At 43.6% G+C, this 21911-nt stretch overlaps 1 protein-coding gene across 2 annotated transcripts in view; it reads right to left on the bottom strand.

The window, feature by feature from the left end:
• TMPRSS6 (transmembrane serine protease 6) overlaps nt 1-21911 on the bottom strand; it is a 214715-nt gene that overhangs the window by 131813 nt on the left and 60991 nt on the right. The window contains exons 6-7 of one of the 2 annotated variants that reach the window (XM_040359432.1): nt 13045-13086; nt 11498-11702 (exon numbers count right to left, since the gene is read on the bottom strand). In XM_040359432.1, coding sequence (XP_040215366.1) covers nt 11498-11702; nt 13045-13086 — 247 coding nt within the window. The remainder of the gene's footprint in view (nt 1-11497; nt 11703-13044; nt 13087-21911) is intronic. The other variant, XM_040359433.1, reaches the window with a different exon arrangement.

The following is a 21911-nucleotide window of genomic DNA, read 5'->3' as shown; positions in this document are numbered from 1 at the left end:
AAACCTGAAGGCATGAACATGAGGTAATTAGAAGTTTAACTTTGTGGGCTTTGATTTATAAATGATCATTAAATGTTGCCTAAAGTTAGGCAATGAAAGAACAGCTGGTGCCTCTTTACTGAGACAATAAGAAGAATATGTCAGATCAAGCCAATAGAGACGGAATCATCTTCTTCATTCAGGGAGAAGTGGCACGGAATATGTAATGATGGAAATAAGCGTGTATTATTAGATGAGCTAATTCTGTCAGTTTAATGATATTCTCTGACTGGAAAATAGCCAAAAGTTTTGGGGTTATGTTAATTATCCATTTTTACTGACATCTGTAGTTGTCATAGACCAAATGTTCTGTGCCTATGGATAAATATGTTTTAAATATTTTATAAACATTTTATAAATATGTATCTTCTTCTATTTTTTTTACTTTGGATATGCAAATATGTGAATCCAGATTAAAGCAGTATTAATCCCAAAAGCAAACATTTATTATATTGCAGCTTACCAGTTCTTAGATGTAATGGCTGCATTTGTTTTCTTTTTTAGGACACAAAAAGAGGGGAGAAGGAGAGAAGCACAACAACCATAGCGTACCTTGTAAAGTGTAATTGTAATAGAAAATATAAAAAAGCACTCACAAAGATAAAATATACCTCAGCATGACAGTCAGGTAGTATTTGGGACAGAGATCAGACATGCAACCGGGATGCTTTGCCTTGGCCACTGGCAAGGGTGCTGAGATGGAATGGAAGCAGGGAATCGCTGTCACTGGAGAGCCAAAGCCATGGATGGAACACAGGGCCCAGGATATGAAGCCACCTTATGTAGTAGGAAAATGCTAGAGCTGGAACCGGAAAGCGTTTCAAAGCAACCTTGCTTTTTCTTCAGCCTCCAGAAGGTTGCTTTAAAAATGTGTTTTGGTTCCAGTATTTTCCTACTACATAAGATGGATTCATACCCTGGGCCCTGTGTTTTTCCAGGGGGGGGGGGGGGGGACCGAAAAAAGAAAGCTAAGGCAGCCACCACATCTTATGATTGGTAAGCGGCAATATATTACATTTTGGGTTGTGGGTTTAAAGCAGTGGTCATTAACCCTGTCTTATGGGCCCACTAACAGGCCAGGTTTGCAAGATAACTGAAATACATCACAGGTGATATAATTTGCTGCACAGTGATTGCAGTATTCTGGTCTGCATCTCCCCAAGGTAATACATAAAACCTGGCCTGTTAGTGGACCCTGAGGACAGGGTTGATGATCACTGGTTTAAAGGATAAATTCAGCTTTAGGGCCCTTTCACACGTGCGGACCGTATGTCCGCATTTTCATCCGTCCGTTGCGACATACATTGGTCCCTATGTGATTACGGGTGTCAGTGGATGACCATCCGCTGACACCCATAATCGTCTGCCTCCGTAAAGATTTCGTCTGCCTGATCGGATCGGATGAACACGGACATACGGTCCGTGTTTATCCGATCCCCCATAGGGGAGAGCGGAGGAAAGACAGGGCGGTCCCTGCACAGTGTGCGGGGACCGCCCTGTCAGCTGCCAGCTCAGCGGGGATTTTAGGGAGGATCCCGCTGAGCTTTTGCGGACACACAGAGCGGATCATTACTGATCCGCCCGTGTGAAAGGGCCCTTAGGAGCATGTTACATGTTACACCCATATTTAGTGAGCAAGCCTACACCTGTAACAATATAGCATACAGAGGGCAGTGGTCAACAATATGTTACATACAGCCCGGTATAATGAGTTCAGTGGTCAGGAACATGTCATATACAGCTCAGTGAATAGAAAACAGTGGTCAGGTAAAGTAACCTACAGTATCTCACAAAAGTGAGTACACCCCTCACATTTTTGTAAATATTTTATTATATCTTTTCATGTGACAACACTTGAAGAAATTACCCTTTGCTAAGATGTAAAGTAGTGATTTATGAGGCAGATGCCATCTTCCTGGGTCTCTCCTCATGTGGCGCCAACCTTTAGGGTAGCCACTTCACGCCGCCCTGGCGAATAGCCTTCCAGGCCGGGGTTGCGCATGCAATGAAAGGATCCTGGCTTCGGGACCACGTTGGCCCAGAGCAATTGATCTGCTGCTTGGGGACTCAGTAATTGACTGGGTCCCACCTAAGAAGGTCCTGGGTCGTCTGTCCAGTTGGAGGAGGCCGTACGGTGGAGAGTCTGCCTGAGGAATAACCAAGAGAGGCTGGTGTTCCGATAGGGGCCTGACTATCCATTGGGGACCAGGGGAACCGGACTGTCAAGTCTCTGATGTGAGGCCGAGGGGCAAAGAGGGCGCCCCTTGTGGCTAAGTGCAGCGCTGCCCTAGGAGTGATACAGGGGATACGGTGCCCAACGGTGCACGGGTTGCCAGTAGTGTTGCAACAGGCTGGTAAGCAGAATGTAGCTGGGGTATGCTGGGTAGTGATGTCAGTAGCCGTGCCTGTCCTGAGTAGGCATATGCAGGATAAACCAGGAGCAGGGTTCGCAGCCAGGTCAGAGGTCATATACCAGGAGACAGTCCAAGAGCAGACAGGAGCAAGCTGGGTCATAAACAGTGGGCAGTGGATCGAAGAATAGTCAGCCAAGTTAAGGTCAGAGCGATGAGATAATCGGGATCACAGGTCAAGCCAAAAGCAGAGGTCAAGCCAGGAGTTACAAGGTAAACAGCCACAGGAACACAGGAAGCTGACGACAATCCAGCAATTTGTGTCAGACAGTGGCAGCCTTTTATAGGCCAGCAGGGGGGTCCACCTGTCACATGATGTGCCTCTGGTGGCAATTTCTTCTACTGGCAAGATTGCCAGTACTTCCACGGCCATTTCCCTGACACAGCCTTTGGCCATTTCTTCTACTGGCAAGATTGCCAGTACTTCCACGGCCATTTCCCTGACACGGACACTGATTCAAGACTACCTGAAGGAGATCCAGGTGCCAAGTCTGCTAAGGAGGATTATCTCCGCTGTTCATTTGCCAGGAGGGTCTGTGGCAGAGACTTTTTCCTAAGGTTGGAGTGACATTCTGGCTGCCAGGCCAGTGAGAGAGGCATGTCCAGGTGCACTACACCCACTCAGGCTGGAGTGGTGAAAGAGACATTACACGTGGGAGCAGGACTGTTTCCCTATTTCTGACATCTGGATCTGCCATCTTCATTTCTTCTGTCCACAACAGGTTGTAAGAACCTGTCGTGGACATTCGGTTCTTACAACTTTCACCAAACACCCCTAGACATCAGAGAAACACGAGGTAACATGCCGCCCAAAACAAACCAGCAGCTCCTTCAGGGGTAGTGCTACATAGGTAAAGCCAAACAGTTTTTTTTAGTTTTGAATAGACTAAAGCAGAATTAGAACTCTTTTCTCTCACTTCCTGTCCTGCGAACAACAGTTTCATCACACATGAGGGAAAATCTGCAATTGGGACAGGGGGTGAACATAAGTAGTATTCTCCAAAGAAAAGCTATTTAATTTTGGTTTGTGTTGTTGTTGAAGAGACCCCTCACTTCCTGTCTGGTAAAACAATGTCAGAAGGACATGAACTGAGGGGAAATTTCTCTAGAGGAGTCTTGGTTAGCAGTAAAAGACCAAGATGTGTTCTAATTATTCCCACAAACCTAAAAAAAAGTTTTGGACATACACTCTAAACTCCTAAGACCCTATTTTCTCTGAATTGACACTGCCAGGTTCCACACAGAGATGTTGCTGGGGTCAAAATGTTGCTATGGATCCCCATGAATTGTGGTGACATCTCTGTCTATCATCATAACTTCTTAACGTGGATCTTTTTTCTTTTTGAATTTAGATTTTTTTTAAATTGCAAAGTTAAACTATCACTTCCAACCATATTCATGTTTGACCTTCAGAATTTATAGTATGCTAATTATAAGTTTAGTCTAAGAAGCTAGTATCTTGTGTGGACACCTGCACAATTGTATTACTGTGGTCTGCTTTACATTTCAAATTCTTATGAACAGCACCTGTACTTTCTGACTGATATTTTCCAGACCACAATGACGACACGTATCAGGTGCTGAGGTGCACAGTCTTAAATCATTTTGAGAACATTTTCTTCACAATTACTTATTTTCCACTACCCTTTTTTTCTTCTTTCAGGAATTCATTCAGGTTCACATATTGCTGCTCTTTCAGTGAATAAAAACCTGTCTTTGAAGGGGAACACCACACTCTAGATTTTTGATTAGTTTCCTCTTAGAGGAAATTCCCTTCACAAAGGACAGCGTCAGTAAGATCAGAACCTCTTGTATCATGTTTTTTATCTTTTTTCTCCCTTACAGCAGGGTTGCATGTAACCTTTAACAGATAGCACTCCACAATTGACAATTTCTAAGCCATGGTACTCAATTGAATTTGGTGTATAAAGAAATTGTATTTATATTTTATGAACAGCTCTGACCTTGGAATCCAAAATGTTGTATTTGTAAAAATTCATTAACTGAGAATAATTTTCTTTCGTCCTACCAGTTGGTATCCCTTCTATCAAACATGGCCTTATATAAATCCTACCAGCTCAAATTCTGAAATCAGTATTTTTACCCTGCAGTATATTGATCATTGGCCCAGATTCACAAAGGAGATACGACAGCGTATCTCCTGATACGCCGTCGTATCTCTGTTTCTATCTATGCGACTGATTCATAGAATCAGTTACGCATAGATATCCATAAGAGCCGACAGGTGTAATTGTTTTACACTGTCGGATCTTAGGATGCAGTACTGCGGCCGCCGCTGGGGGGAGTTCGCATCGTAAACCAGCGTCGGGTATGCAAATTAGGAGTTACGCCGTTCGAAAAAATGACGTCACTGCGCGCAAAGCACGATGGGAATTGCGAAACGGAGCATGCGCATTAGGTCTGGCGCGGGAGCGCGCCTAATTTAAATGGCACACGCCCATTTGAATTGGCCTGCCTTGCGCCGGATGTATTTACGATACACCGCCGCAAGTTTCCAGGTAAGTGCTTTGTGGATCGGGCACTAAAACTGGAAACTTGCGGCGGTGTATCGTAATCGGGTTACGTTACACGGCCGCAAATGTATGTGAATCTGGACCATTGTTCCTAATTTCAAAAGGCAGCCCTGCTCCATTATATATATATATAAAAAATAAAATAATATTTGGATTAACTAGGGATGTTAACGTGTTGCTGTTGGAGGGATTTTGATACTTCATGTTGGTAAAATGTTTCGAGCATGTCATCAGGCTGGTTGGGTTGTTGTACTGGCAGGGGTAGCTGCTGTGTGGTTGTTAGTCACGTCCCCCATTGTCTCAATTAACTTGTTGGGCACCAAGAACTGGGTCACATGTGAATCCTACTTGGCGTGGGTTCTTCTGGGCTACGTGAGGCACTTTATTACATGGCCACATTTCACAAACACATGGGGTACCTTTACATGACAAGGTTGAGGTTGTCATGAGGAAATACCCTTAAGGTGGACCTCTACTATTTAGAGATGAATATACACCATACACACTGCACTGCAACTTTTCTCCAGTTAACTCTCGATTTCATGTGACAATGTGACAATATACACCTTCTCTGTAACTTGCATTTTGGAGGGACCTGTCCAGTGTTTTCCACTACTACCACTACTGTTGTACATCTCTTGTGACAGCAATAAAGTTGAATGAAACATAGGTCCCACCAGCATACTGTATGTAAACAGTGATTGCACCACACATTAGGTATCAGCACAAACATCAGAGTGAAAGCAATCACTATAGCACCATAGCTCATGTTTAACTTTAAACCAGTAACCTGTAAAGGCTTTTAAAGCGTTGATTTTTAGGTACGTTAGTTTGTCACAATTTCACGGGCACACAAAATTCTAAATCTTGACATTTTGGTATTGTGAGGGTGGCACTCTGTGCTATGTGAAAGATTGCTGGGTTACGCCATATTCTGGAGAGAAAGACGCACTAATTGCACAGCTGTGTGTTCAGCTATTTAGTTCTGATTTGACTATGGCTCAGGGCCCCACCCAACAGACAGGAAGTCTGTTCCCGGGAATCAGGTGGATTTCCAAATCTCTCTGAGAGGAGTCAGAGATGCTGCATGGGGACAGCTAAAGCATGCATATCTGCAGGAGGCAGATATCATTTGATGATTGAACAGCAAGACGCTGACAGGAGTAAGCTAGGTGTGTGCTTAACTCTAGGAAACTGTTTGTTCTGAAGGAACAGAACCTTAGGCCTAAGCTAGAGGCCTGAAACTTCCGGATGGCAAGTGTGAAAGCCAGGAGGCTAATCTATTGAGTTTGCAAGATGCAGGAATGGTGGAACCCCCTGCGAGGGCTGCTAATGTATTTGTGAACTTTTGTGCTTTTAAATAAAAGTGGGCTACCAGGCCCTTAATAACTCAGTTCTGGACTGGCGTACTCACTAGAAAACCCATCTATCGCTGGAGTCTAATAACCCCAACCTTACAGTATCTATTTACTCAGCATAACATCATCTTTTATATTTTTGCCAAAAAACTAAGTATTATATTGTCTTTGTGTGCACAGAATACATTTAAGGATATTTTTTTTCCTGAAAATTTGCATTTTATAAATATTGTGCAACATAAAACAAACCTCTGCTTTCAGAATATATATTATCTTTGGGGGTTCCAAGTAATTTTCTAGGAAAATAAATGCTTATTTTAATATGTGTGTGTGAAAAATTAGAACATTGGTCTGGACAGCAAGTGGTTACAGCTATCACCCCAACAAGTGCCCCCATTGTAAAATTTCCTCTTTATCCTTTTCCAGTGACAGCTCAACTTTGGGATTTTTTATTTGCAATCCTCTCTAGATCCATATACAAAAACTTGGTTGGGGGTAATGTTCAAAGCACTGCAAAAATTCCCCCTGCAGTCCAAAGCATAGGGCCGGGTGCCAATGTTCAAACAAGCTTATCCAGTTTAACTGAAATAAATCAGAAGACAGACTGGGCACCAGTCACTGCATTGTATTCTGCATGTATTCTTCGCAGAGACCAGTGGAGCATCCCACCTCTCATTCTTTCTTTAATAATTGATTGTAGAGATCCCAGAGACGATTGGAAGACAGAAGGTGAAAACGCTGCATGGGACCCAGCCACTATATAGAGTAAAGATACTTCTCCAGCCTGAACTCTCCTGGCTATGCTCCTCTGAGGCCGCGTACACACGGTCGATCCAAACCGATGAGAATGGTCCGACGGACCGTTTTCATCGGTTCACCGCTGAAGTGGCCTGATGGTCTGATGTGCGTACACACCATCAGTTCAAAAACCGATCGGGTCAGAATGCGGTGACGTAAAACACACAACGTGCTAAAAAAAATGAAGTTCAATGCTTCCAAGCATGCGTCGACTTGATTCTGAGCATGCGCGGGTTTTGAACCGATGCTTTTGTGTACTAACCATCGGTTTGGACATATCGGGCAGCGGTCCATCGGTTCGATTTTAAAGCAAGTTCTAAAATGTTTCACCGAAGGACAACGGACCGATGGGCCGTACACACGGTCAGTTTGGACCGATGAAACTGGACTTCAGCCCGTTTTCATCAGTTTGGACTGACCGTGTGTACGCGGCCTGACATGTTTTGCCCCACCTACGTGACTTAATCATAGACATATGATTCTCTCTGATTAAGCCCCATAGGAGCATAGCCAGGAGAAGTTCTGTTACCAGCTTGTAAGAATAAAGCTTTCCAAGATCGACCTTTCCTGGTTTGCCCAACACCAGTTCTGCAGACTGTACACCATAAACGTTAAATCAAGTCTTTACATTAAGCTGCCATTGCCCAGGGCAGTCATTCCTGACTCAACAGATCACTGACCACAATCAAACACACAGTAAATATAGTTTTTTTTATACCTGATAGTTCTGCTTTATAACAAAAAAACGTCCACTATATAGTAAACCACTGTAAACTGTCAATACAGGGGTGCATTTACCATTCTGGTGCTGTCCAAGGGCCCAGGTCCAGTAGGGGACCCCATGAGAGGCTCTGGGAGGCATGACAGGGTGGAATCCTCTTTTGTATGTACTCACCTGCCTACCGCTATCGCTACTGCTGTTAAACTTACAGTACAGCAAGGAGAAGGGCAGGAGGCACGGCAGGTCTAAATGGGGAGCGGAAGCTGCCCAACCTTTCATATTAACAAGCGGGTGATGGGTTGCTAGGACACAAAGCAGTCGTAGCTAGCAATCACTAGCTTGCTAACAAGAAGAGTTGGCCAGTTCCCGCCCTCACTGTAGACCCTTTGGGCCTCCCACCCTATTCCCTGCTGTGAATTTAACAGCAGCAGTGGGCAGACGAGTGTTTACAGAAGACAGAAGGGGAAGCTGTGATATGTGGGGCTGTGATTAAAGGGGGGACTTTTTTCGGGGGAGCTGTGATGTGAGAAATGGGACTTGTGATATGGGAGAGCTGTGATTGTAAGGAGAGGCTGTATTTGGGAGAGTGTTGTAAGATGGGGATCTGTGATTGAAAGGGGGGATTTTATTGGGGGGAGCTGTGATGTGAGAGGGTAACCTGTCATATGGGGGGCTGTGATTATAAGAGGGAACTGTGTTTGGGGGAGCTGTGATGTGAGAGGAGGGAGCTGTAATATGTAGGTAATTTGATTGTAAGGGGAGACTTCATTTGGAGGGAGCTGTGATGTGAGAGAGGTGACCTGTGATATAGGGGGCTGTGATTGTAAGGGGGGCTGTGTTTAGGGGGAGATGTGATACGAGGGCCTGTGATTGTACGGGGGATTGCGTTTGGCGGGATCTGTGATGTGAGAGGGGGAGCTGTGATATGGGGGCTGTGATTTTAAAGGGGGCTTTATTTGGAGGGAGCTGTGGTGTGAGAGAGGGGACCTGTGAATGGGGGTCCGATGTGTTTGGAGGGAGCTGTGATGTAACATGGAGGAACTGTGATATGGGGGCTGTGATTGTAAGGCCGGGTACTCACGACCAAACATGTATGGTGAAAGCGGTCCGTCGGACCGTTTTCACCATACATGTCTGCCAGAGGGCTTCTGTACGATGGTTGTACACACCATCGTACAGAAGTCCGCGCGTAAACAATACGCGGGGCGTGTCCGCGGTGTCGCCGCGTCGATGACGCGGTGTCGCCGCGACAATGACGCGGCGACGTGGGCGGCCCGCCTTTAAAATGCTTCCACGCATGCGTCGAAGTCATTCGACGCATGCGAGGGACGGCGGGCGCCTGGACATGTACGGTAGGTCTGTACTGACGACCGTACATGTCCGAGCGGGCAGAATTCCAGCGGACTGTTTTAAAACAAGTCCAGGAATATTTGTCTGCTGGGATAAAGGCCCGGCGGGCAAATGTTTGCTGGAATTCGGCCCGCTCGCGCCCACACACGACCAAACATGTCTGCTGAAACTGGCCTGCGGGCCAGTTTCAGCAGACATGTTTGCTCGTGAGTATGGGGCCTAAGAGGGGACTATGTTTGGGGGTAGCTGTGATGGGAGAGGGGAGACCTGTGATATGGGGGGCTGTAATGTGAAAGGGGGAGCTGTGATATCGAGTGCTGTGATTATAAGGTGGACCATGTTTTGGGGAGCTGTGACATGAGGGGGAAGCTGTGATATGGAGGGCTGTGATTGTAAGGGGGACAGTGTTTGGAGGGAGCTATGATGTGAGAAGGAAGAGCTGTAATATGAGGGGGCTGTGATTGTGAGGGGGGACTGTGTTTGGGGGGAGCTGTGATAAGGGGGGCTGTGATGTGAAAGGAGGTTGTGATGTAAGGGGCGCATGCGCATAAGAACATGCTGTCCTTGGCTTGCAGATCTCTGGGTAGTGATGAAGAGCCTACGGAGCCTGCGCACTGAAGATAGTTAGAAATGTGGGGGGGGGGGGGAATCCACAGAAACAAAGCAGACAACTGAAAAACAGTTTTTTTTTGTAAGTAAATTGTTTTATTATAAATGTACTGTTTAATGTGTGTTTTGGCTTTTATTATATCAATATTTAGGCGTTTGCCTAAAGGGACAGTAAAGAAAAAAAGTAAAATAAAAAATGCTTTATTGAAATTATTGATGATGCTTTTTGATAATAATTAAAATTACAGGTGGTGTTAATATAGGTAATTACAGGTGTTGTTGTTATGCTGTATAGGTGGTGTATAGGTGGTGACATTAAACATTTATTTGAACATAGTGTAGAGAAATTATTTGATGAATACATGCAATATTTGCAGTGCAATATATAGGTGGGGCTTTGTGTGGATGTGGCTTGATTGTGGGCAGGGACACAGGGGGCCCCATAATCTCCTATTACTCAGGGCCCCATGAGTTGTCAGTCTGCCCCTGCCCCAATATGTACATAAATTGCATAAAAATTACAGAACTGTCTTATTAAAGGTTGTATCCTTGCTGCATTCAGGTCTATATAAAATTGCCCTTGAGATAAAAAAAAAAAACACTCAGTCTGCTATTATTATGTAACAAAATGGAAAACCATTTTATCAAACCAGTCTCTGTAGTCTCTAAAAAGAACCATTCACCTTTACAAATATAATAGGTCTAGACTCTAGGGTTCAATACTTTTTGATGAACTTTATTTTTTTTTATAAACTGAAATCCAGAGGGAATAATTATTCACATATGCTGTGTAATGAATGAATTCCCTTTGATTTTTACATCAGCCTCCCCAAATTTTTGTAGCTTTCAATCTGTGGTGATGTCTCACAAGATCCAATGAACTTACAATATTAGGTAGATTCAGTAGATAAGCCGGCCTAACTCAGAATCTACGCCGACGTATGTTTAAGCGTATGCTCAAACAGAGATACGCTTAAACATATCTAAGATACGACGGCTTGCGCCATCCTATCTTAGATTGCTATTTTTCGGGTGGCCGCTAGGTGGCGCTTCCATTGCGGTCGGCGTAGATTATGTAAATTAGTTTGTACGCCGATTCACGAACGTACGCCCGGCCGTCGCAGTCGATTTACGCCGTTTCCGTAAGGGCTTAGGAGGCCTAAAGTTATTCCACCTATTAGGTATTAAGTATGGCCGCCGTTCCCGCCGCGAGATTCAAATTTTTAACTTTGTTTGCGGAAGTCGTCCGGATTTACGTAGTTTACGTCCACGTTGAAATCAATAGGCCCGTGCGGCGTACGTAACCGCAATGCACACTGGGAAATGTAGTCGCCCGGCGCATGCACAGTGAAAAAAACCCGTCAAAAACGTGAGGTCAAGCCTCATTACCATTAAACACGCCCCCCCCAACCCATTTGAATTAGGCGCCCTTATGCCCGCCGCATTTACACTACGCCGCCCTAAGTAAGGAGGCAAGTACTTTGAGAATACAGTACTTGCCTCTCTTACTTAAGGCAGCGTAGTGTAAACACGCTAGGCTACGCCGACCTATATTTGCGCGCCCCTACCTGAATCTACCTATATATGTTTGGAAATACGCATTTTCATGAGTTTCTATTATTCAGTTAAATCTAGGTCAAGCATACCAGCTGGTACATGAATATATATATAACTTACAGGGTGATGACCTTCTCATCAATTGGGGCAGGTGTATCGTACATGACCAGTAGATCTCTACAATCAGGTTTCATCCATTTGAGCCGCAGTTGCAGCAAGTAGGTTGGAGGGCCTTGTAGATGCCATATGCAGGAGGTAGAGGTGTAATCAGGGCTTGAGAGGCGTACTTCTTTCCCAGGATGCACAAAACTGTACCTATAGCAGGCTGCATAGGAAAATAAGATGGGAGAAAGGCACAAAATCAGAGAACATAAATGAAAATGATAGATTTTACAGAAACAGGAATAAAGTCAAGAAAACCCAAAGGTCACTAGAAAATCTAATTTTTGGGGATAACTATTACCAAGGTAATAAAGTAAAGAGTAAATTCATTTTAGGGGGGTGATAAACTATGAAATATCTAATTTTTACACAACCCAGAGCTTATTCTTAGAGTACTCTCTATGATGTTAACTCAAAAAAAGAGGGAAAGATTTACATCAATAATCCAACCATGTGAAACACAAATTACTGCTTAATTTTTTCATCTCAGCCTCAATAATGAGCACTTCGAACCCTTCACTCTCAGCTCAATAGTGATGAATTCTGAATATCAGATGAGCCTCTACTAGGTCTGAAATATTCTGTCACATTTAATGCTGAAAACTGGAAGCGTGCTTGTTTGTTAGACCACTCATGGGCACCTTTAGACCCATTTTAAAAAGCCCCAGCATTCATTATGATTAGTCCCACTTGTTTCCAATTGGTCAAATCAAAACTGCATTGTACTTGGCTATCACAGATTTGATATTATCTCCAAATATAAAAAAAATAAAAACACATTTTACCAACATGGAACAAACCAGTGCGTTGCTTGTTGTTTTGAAGGAGGTTAGAATTCAGAGCTACGTGCATTTGTGAACATTGTGTTATTTTTTGATCAAAGAAAACAAGCATAGCATTTCCAAATTAAGACATTCCAATAAAAACAGCCAAAAGATTAAAGCCAATTTAAACCAAATCACAGCAAAATTGCACACCTGCCAATTAACCTGCCTGTATTCTGTGTTCTATTTAGTTTCACGTATGTCTTCCTTTTAGACGAATACCTTGGATAGAAGTAGACACCAACTTTTTTTTTTATCCTGTTGAATATGTTGGAAATTTAAAAAGTATAAAGATGTCAATCTGAGGAAATACACATTTTTTTAATACAAGGATAAAATATGACATAAGGTCTTGTGATTGGCTTGGGATCTTAGGTATCAGATTTTTTTAATGTAGCACAGTAGTCCCAGCATATCAATTATGGAATCAGAAGCGCGATAGAGGTTTGGGGTTCATATGAACATAAGGGGTAAAGAAAGAAGAGGACACCAAGGTTAGTAACCAAAAAGAAAGGCCCCTCGATGATACTGAATGATTAAAAACAGAACATGTAAGTACAATAAAAGGAAAAGTTAGTATAGCATTGCATTTTTATACTTTTCTGCCTTCTCAGGCAATTAATTGCCAGTTAATTAACTGAAGCATGATTTAAAAGAAACTAATGTTGTGGATTTTCCTACCAGTACTAGAAGAAAACAGCTGCATGTTCTGTAAACTGGCCTCTGAAAATACAGTTCAAAATAAGTTAAAAGGAAAAAAAAATCTTTGTAAAGCTCAGATGGACAGGGAACATAAAATGGAAATCATATTAAGTAGCAATAATTTTTCAGTCTGCTAGAGAGTATAAAAGTAAAGAATTTGCGCGGTAGATGTTTATAGATGCTCTGTTTATTTTCTACTCTTAGGCCAGTGCGGACTTACTTTCATATTGCCTACCAAAAGTACATTTTCATCACAGATATATAAGGCCTAGTTTATACTTGTGATTGGGGGGTTATGGGAAAATAGGCAGTTGAGTGTTTTTACCACCCGCCAACCTCCCCGCTCAATCTGAAAAGTCAGCTTTTCGAGTGTATACACATGCTGCAGTCATAATGCTTTACTGTATGTCTCGGCAAAAATGATCCCCCCTGACATGTTCGCCAGTCAGTACCAATTCAAGCAAATGCAAGGCTTGTGAGTGTGGCATGATATCCCAATTGAAAAAAGTTCAGAAAAAAAAGTCATTTATTCAGGTTTTTTTTTTGTTCAGTCTGCTGGGTTGAATGAAAAATATAGTGTGTACTAGGCTTAAAGGGGTTGTAAAGGAAACATTTGTTTTCCCTAAATAGCTTCCTTTACCGTAGTGCAGTCCTGTAACTACACACAGTAATTCGAGGCTTCCTGGTGTGGAGAAAGCCTCTTAAGGGGGGGCGGGGGCGAGCAGGAGTGTCAGGATGCCCACTAACACACAGCTCCTTTCTCTATCTGCAAAGTAGAGAGTGTCCTGACTTGCCTGCTCGCCCACTCCCCCCTCAAGAGGCTTTCTCCACACCAGGGAGAAATCTTTGCATTACGGTGTGTAGTAACAGACAGAAGAACAGGAAGTGAGCATTTCTCAGAAGAAATAGGGACATTTAAAAGCAAAATCGAAGGATGAGGTAAGTGAAGGAGGATTGCACTAAGGTAAAGGAAGCTATTTAGGGAAAACATTTTTTTTCCTTTACAACCCCTTTAAGTCTCTTATTTCCCTAGAGGAGGAGATTCCACCAGCTGAATTTCAGTCAGGAGTTGTTTCACAAAAACAGAAGGTAATTGTTTATTTTCTAGTAGAGGCACTGCATTTTCCATTTTAAAATGACAGGATTCCACCATTACTTTGCACACTATGTTTGTAATAAATGTTCCACCAAGAGGTTTCCTCATGATCCCCTATTTGATGATTTTATCTACAAATATTGGAAATATCCAGACAAGCTATTCCCAGTCCCTGGTGCTCTATGTTTTAGGGGAGGATGTTGTCATAAAATGGACTACTCCTCCTGCAGCTGACCAACCAGTGCCTTGTCTTCAGGAAGCTCTAACTCATAGGTGCTCAACCTGTGGCCCTCCAGCTGTTTTGGAACTACAAGTCCTATAATGCCATTGCCTTTGGGAGTCATCCTTCTAACGGTCAGTCTTGGAATGCCTTATTAGAATTGTAGTTACCCAACAGCTGTAGGGCCACAGGTTGAGCACCCATGCTCTAACTATTTATACTAAATCCTGGTGGCTGCATCCTGGTGACAAGTAGTTGGAAGCAATTTCTTGAACCCTATATCCCATAGTGGCATTTGCCCTTCAACCCATACTTGACTCTGCACTTATTTCTCAGACTTTAGCTGACTTTTCTAAATTATAAATTAGGATCTAGTACTGCTGTAGGTAATGCTCAAGGTATTGATTGTATTGACCAATACTGTTGTGTTTACCTTATGCGTGATGTGGCACTGGACACTAGCAATGTTATATCTCAGCTGTTCCTATCTTCTGTGTCATTTTACAGGGCGATCTGGCAAAAGCACTGGTTGGTAAATCAACACTGTAAGACGGTTTTGTTACATCTACCCTTTGTAGAAAACTGTCTTTTTGTCTCCTAGTTGGAAGAAATTATTAAAAGAAATTATGGGGATTAAGAGTACTCACTTACCCCAGCTATGCTAAGCTAAGGATGAACATCTTAGATCAACACTCTTCATATCCTTCATCAAACATTCCTCCAAGTCAGGTTCCAGTTTCAGGACCAACAGTCGTTCTTCCACAGCCCATGAAACTCTAAACATTCTTGTCAAGCCAGAGAATACAAACTTGTAGATAAATCTGCTTCATTATGATGGCCTACCTTTTCTAGCTCAATAAAATGTGGGAAACTCCTGATAGTTTTAACTGAATTTTGAGAACTTTGCATAGCTGACACATGGGTGCAGGAGGTAATTTCTAAAGGTGATAAATTTGTTTTTTCACCTTCGTCCTCCACCTTGATCTTCCCTTTGTGTCTTCCAGTGAGCAATTTTGGACAGACCTCAGTTCATCCAAAAAGGAATTGTTCAGTCAGGAGGGCAACCATACAGTTTCAAGGTTTTTATTCAAACCTGTTTACAGTTGGGAAACCCATTGGAAGCTTTCACCCCATTTGGACTTTTAAAGCCCCTTTATCCACTTAAGGACCGCCGCATGTACATATACGTCAGCAGAATGGCACAGGCAGGCACATGCACGTATATATACGTGCTCTGCTTGACGTGGGTCGGGGGTCCGATCGAGACCCCCCCCGTACATGCGGCGGTCCCCGTGGCTTCAGGAGCGATCCGGGACGACGGCGCGGCTATTCGTTTATAGCCGCTCCGTCGCGATCGCTCCCCGGAGCTGAAGAACGGGGAGAGCCGTGTGTAAACACGGCTTCCCCGTGCTTCACTGTGTCGGCGCATCGATCGCGTCATTCCCTTTATAGGGAAGACACGATCGATGACGTCATTCCTACAGCCACACCCCCCTACACTAGTAAACACACACAAAGTAAACCCTAACTCCTACAGCGCCCCCTGTGGTTAACTCCCAAACTGCAAACTGTCATTTTCACAATAAAGAATGCAATTTAAATGCATTTTTTGCTGTGAAAATGACAATTGTCCCAAAAATGTGTCAAAATTGTCCGAAGTGTCCGCCATAATGTCGCAGTCACGAAAAAAATCGCTGATCGCCGCCATTAGTAGTAAAAAATAAATAAATAAATAAAAATGCAAAAAAACTATCCCCTATTTTGTAAACACTATAAATTTTGCGCAAACCAACCGATAAACGATTATTGCGATTTTTTTTACCAAAAATAGGTAGAAGAATACGTATCGGCCTAAACTGAGGAAAAAAAAATGTTATATATGTTTTTGGGGGATATTTATTATAGCAAAAAGTAAAAAATATAGCATTTTTTTCAAAATTGTCGCTCTATTTTTGTTTATAGCGCAAAAAATAAAAACCGCAGAGGTGATCAAATACCACCAAAAGAAAGCTCCATTTGTGGGGAAAAAAAGACGCCAATTTTGTTTGGGAGCCACGTCGCACGACCACGCAATTGTCTGTTAAAGCGACGCAGTCCCGAACTGTAAAAACCCCTTGGGTCTTTAGGCAGCATTTTGGTCCGGGGCTTAAGTGGTTAAGGGTAGTGCAGTAGCTTAGTGGTTAGCACTTTTGCCTGGTAGCACTAGGATTCAAATCCCAGCCACAATACTACCTACATGTAGTTTTGTATTCCCTGTGCTTGCATGGGGTTCCTCGTGGGTACTCTGGCTCCCTCCCACACTCTACAGACATGCTTATAATTTAGATGGCTCCTGTTTAAATTGGCCCTAGTATGTGTGTGTATGAATGTGAGTTTGGGAACTTAGATTTTTTTTTTTTTGCAAATATAATTTTATAATTTTTTTTCAGGAATGAACAAGGTCCATAAACGGTAACAGCATCTTACAGTAAAGGAGGTCACAGCCTCTTATGGGTGTGAAACAATGAAAAGGATTTACATTACATCAATCAATCAATTATCTTGAATTCTCGTAGCTGATATGTCCCATCATCTCAATGTGGCAGCATGGGTTTTTCTACCCCATAGCTATCCACATATCAGAAAGACCATTCTTGATTCCTTATGACCCTAACTTAATAGTTTAGATATAGAATAATAATAAACAAAGTAGGAAGAACTAGTAAAGAAAAAAAAGGCTAGAGGGGAGTTGGGAAGAGGGGGAGGTGGAGAAAGGAGGGGTTTGGGGGTGGCGACTGGGGTTAGATATGGATTAACTCGAGTCATGTATGCAAGGATTCATGTAGCCTATCTTGTGTCAGTGCTCATGTCCCGAATAGGGACTTACCCTCTTCTGAGTGAATGAACAAATTCCAGAGATTCCACGTTTTCTTGTATGTCTCATGTCTGTCAGTCGCAGTCAGTATCAAGTTCTCCATCCTGTTCATGTCTTCAACTTTCCTCAGCCATAACACTATGGTCTGTGAGCTCCTGTTTCCAGAGCAAGGGAATGCAGGATTTAGCTGCATTCAGTAAATTATGTAAGATAGACTTTTTCTAGGCTTTAACTGATATAGTGGAAATGTGTAGTAGAAAAAACACTGGGTCATTTGGAATCTTAAAATCAGTAAATTTTTGGGATATGGTGCAGACCGCCATCCAAAAAGCTGTCAATTTAGGGCACGTCCACAATATGTGTAAAATCGTTCCCCTGTCTGTACAACAGCCTCAGTAGTGCTCTGGTGTGTCTGGGAAAATAGTGTGAAGCCGGCTGTGTCCCATGTACCACCTCGTTAGTACCTTATAGTTGGTCTCTTGTATCTTAGTGCACAGTGAGGATTTGAGAGAGAGGCTTATCATATTTTGGATTTGTGGCATAGTAAACGTGCAGTGTAAATCCGTTCCCCATTTCAGTATACAAGCCAACTCTGGCTGCTCCTGTGGGGTGTTAAATAGTGCACACGTTTTGGAGAGGACTTGGGGTAGTGGTTATGTTCCTGAGCAGTACTCCTCAAATGTGATTAGTTGTCTAGCATATACCTGAGAGTTTTGCATAGTCTGTAGGAAGTGATGTATCTGCGCTGCATTCCAGAATGTGAGCCAATAGGGACCCACAGAATCCATCAACTCCTCAATAGTGGGCCATCTATCCCCTATCACAAACTGGGAGGCAGTGACTCGGTCGGATTCACGTAAAGTAAAAAACTGTGTGGATTATGACCTGGAGGGAATTTGGGGTTTCCAATAATCGGGGTCAGAGGTGACGTCTTAGTCGTTTGTGAAATTTGTAGAGTAGCCTGTAAACATTGTCTCAGGGTATTCCCTATCAAAAGGTGCGATTTTAGTCCCAGCACCACAATGTACTCTTCAAGTGTATGGAAGATTGACTCTCTTCCATTTGTGCCCATAGTTTCAATTTGCAGTGGCGTTACCAATCAATGACTCTACCAAGATGTACTGCTTGATAGTATCTCTGGGCGTCTGGCAATGCCAGACCTCCACAATGTTTTGGCATGGTTAGCTGGGTGCGGGGGATACGTGGTTTCCTGTGGGCCCAGACAAAATGGGTGAATAATGCCTGTACTTGTTTGAAGTGAGACCTTGAGAGAGAGAGAGAGAGAGAGACTTGTAAAGCGCAACACATGTGAACTGAATCGCCTCTGGGCGCTGTCACCTTGACCAGTAGAGTTGGAAACAGGTAAAGGAATTTTTGGCAAAATGCACATTTTTAGTAGGTTACACCTACCGAACCATGGATGAAGGTTTGTGTGGCACTTATTCCGTTTTTGTAAACAGGGGTAGTTAAGATCATAGACACGGGAGAGGTCTGCTGGGATGCTTGTGCCAAAGTAATTCAGTGCGGATGACTTACACTTGAAGCGGAAGCCAGATTGCACCTTGTGACGACATAGCTATTCCCATCGCTTCTGATTTGGAGAAATGTATCTTTAGGTTGGATAAAGTGCCATAAATATTGAATGGTTTGAGGAGATTCGGAAAGGAAACTGCTGGATTCGTAAGTGAAAAGAGCAGGTCATCTGCATATGCCAAGATCTTGTGTTCTACCCACTGTCACCCCCTGTATGTCGGGGTTTAACCTGACCATACAGAGGAAGGGTTCCAGGGAGAGGGAAAACAAGAGGGGGGACAGAGGGTAGTTGCCTAGTTCCGTTTTTGATTGGGAAGGGCTCAGAGAGCACTCTGTTCACGTTAACTTGCGCGGTCGGGTTGGAATATATCCCGGCTATCCGACTCAGCATCACCTCTCCCAGTCCAATATGCATGAGGACAGAAAACATAAATGACCAGTTCACCCGGTCAAATGCCTTTGCCTTTTAAAAAGACACACAGGGTATTTGTGGATTGGGTCACATGTAGAAGATTCAGCACTTTAGAGGTGCTGTCTCTAGCTTCCCGTGTGGGAATAAATCCAACCTGATCCAGGTGGATGAGTTTCTGCAGGTGTTGTGCCAGCTGGGTAGCCAGAATTTTAGTGAACAGCTTGAGGTCTACATTTAACAATGATATAGGCCTGTAGCTGCCACAGGCCGTGGGGCATTTAACTTCTTTGTGTATTACAGAGATATGGTCTCCCAGAGTATCTCTGGCAAAAGAAAAGCCAGAGTCTATTGCATTAAACAGTTTGATCATACGCAGGCCCAGTATTGGGAATAGTGTCTTGTAGTATTGTATGGTGTACCCATCAGGGCCCAGTGCTTTCCCTGGCTTCATGGACCCTAATGCTTGTTGGAGTTCCAGTAGGGATATAGGGGAGTCTAGCTCCGCACAGAGTTTAGGGGAGAGGGAGGGTAATTGAGATGCTTTAATGTAGTCCTCTATGGATGACTGGGGCGGCGTTGGAAGCTGTAGATTGTACAGGTGGGAGTAAAACTCTTTAAATTCCTGGGTAATTTGCACTGGGAGGACCACCTTTTGACCGTCGCCCCTGACAACCTGGGGGATATACGTGGAGAGTTTGTGTTCCCTAACCGTTCTCGCTAGTAATTTTTCACACTTGTCTCCTGATTCGTAACTCATCTTGCAGCAGAACTACAATGCCGCCTTCGCTTTGTAATGTAGCAGGTCAGTGATACGTTTCTTGAGCACTGTGAGGTGGGGGGACGGGTGGAAGAAAGGGGGACGGTGTCACAAACTACGGTGAACGAGAGTGAACCACAACTGCGGTTAAGGAAAGATTTCAATGCACTTCTCTATGCTATGTGATTTTTCAGTACTGGACCCCAGGCGTCACTCTAATCAGAGAAAAATAGTTTGGGGGTTCACTACATCATCTCTCTCACATATAGGAATGCGTTGAGCTACTAAGGGTGGAGGTATTACAACATACCTTCAACCCCTAGCCTTAAAAGGTTACGATGAACGTGAGCGAAGCACAACTTCATTAAGGAATAGATTTCAATGCACTTCTCTATGTAAAGTGATTATCAGTATCGGACCACAGGCGTCACACTAATCAGAGAAAAAGAGTTTGGGGGTTCACTACATCATATCACTCACATATAGGAATGCATTGAGCTACTAAAGGAAGAGGAGGTAGAATATACCTTCAACCCTTAGCTTTAAAAAGGTATAGCGAACATGTTCAATAATTTAGGCCAGAAGGGCCAATACTATAAAGAACCAATGTCAAGCACAAAGCATATGAAAGTACTATATGCAACAGCATATACTTGAGAGAGGCAACAGTAGCTTAATTGGTTTAAGAGTGTATGTCCCTTTAAGATATTACACAGCTGTTACATGAAGGCACAATAAGTAATCCCAAGCAGCACGTTTGTATAAACGAGAGCCAGGTTCAAATACAGTACCTTGTAAGTCTATATGTGAACAGGGTTATTCTAGAGCAATAAATGTAACGTGGCAATGGTACTTATCCATTTGCAGAGGATGAAATTCTTCAGTAAGCAGAGTATTGCAGCTGGAATGGGATTCTGTCATGGAGGTTCTCCTAGTGGAAGATATCTTAGGGTTTTCCCAGCAACTGCAGTAAGGCTGGCAGCGTGGATCCAGGTAAATGGAAACTTAGAAGGAATCAGCTATAGGTTAGTGGTGGCATGGATCCGTGTTGCAATGATATCTTGTTGAGGGGATTATGCCTGTAGATTATTTGTAGCGTGGTCCGGCTACGGCCGACAATAATAGAACACTGTGTACTCTGCACGCTGCTCTGTTTATAGGAGCGAGACATGTGTAGTCAATGAGGCATTGATTACACTGGCACTTCCACGTTCCACACTGGAACGCACGCGGCGACGGCGATGACCTCAGTGCGCGGTCGTCGTATGCGTTCCAGCGTGGAACGCAATACGACGACGAGAAGCGCCGTTTACAGACGGGTGAAATTGGTAGAATAAAAGATTCGAGAAATAAAAAAAAACAGTAGGGGGTGGGGAAGAGAAAAAGGAAAAGTCAGAAGAAGAAAAGGAAGAGATCAGAAAAAAAAAAAAAGGGGCAATACATTCCGGGCCTATGGCCCTGGTTCCGTTTTAAATCACGGTAATTGCATAGAACTCTCAGGGGGGCAGAAATCCTCCCCCAGAGGATATTCTAGCCTATCTGGGAGAGAGGAAGGACAGGGCTCAACAGGTGAGCCCCCGACCCCTCCGCCTCCCCCGACAAAACTTAACAGTGCAATAACAGTCTCTACTCAAGAGGAAGGCAACATACTTAAATACAGTAACATAATAGTGCAAATGTTTTAATGATCTATCAGTAAGTCTCCCTTGTGCCATATTTCTCGCCCCCCTCCCCTAGTTCCAGTCAATAGATGATGGAGTTCACCGCATGGTTGCTCTGCGAGATCCTGAATGGTGGTTCCCCACCCCGTCCAGGTCCAACTGCAGATCAGGCATAGTACCCCCCACATGTTACTCTATCTACATTCTGCACGATATTAAAGGTTCTGCACGGAAACTGTACAAATCCCCCAGTCCCACTACACAGCCACCTCACCCCACTCCCCAAGATGGAAACACTTGGCCCCCTCAATGA

The sequence above is a fragment of the Rana temporaria genome, chromosome 7 (genome assembly GCF_905171775.1).
Source record: "Rana temporaria chromosome 7, aRanTem1.1, whole genome shotgun sequence".
Lineage (NCBI taxonomy): Eukaryota > Metazoa > Chordata > Amphibia > Anura > Ranidae > Rana > Rana temporaria.
Note: the sequence above shows the minus strand (reverse complement) of the source record. Positions and strands in the feature narration are given on the sequence as shown.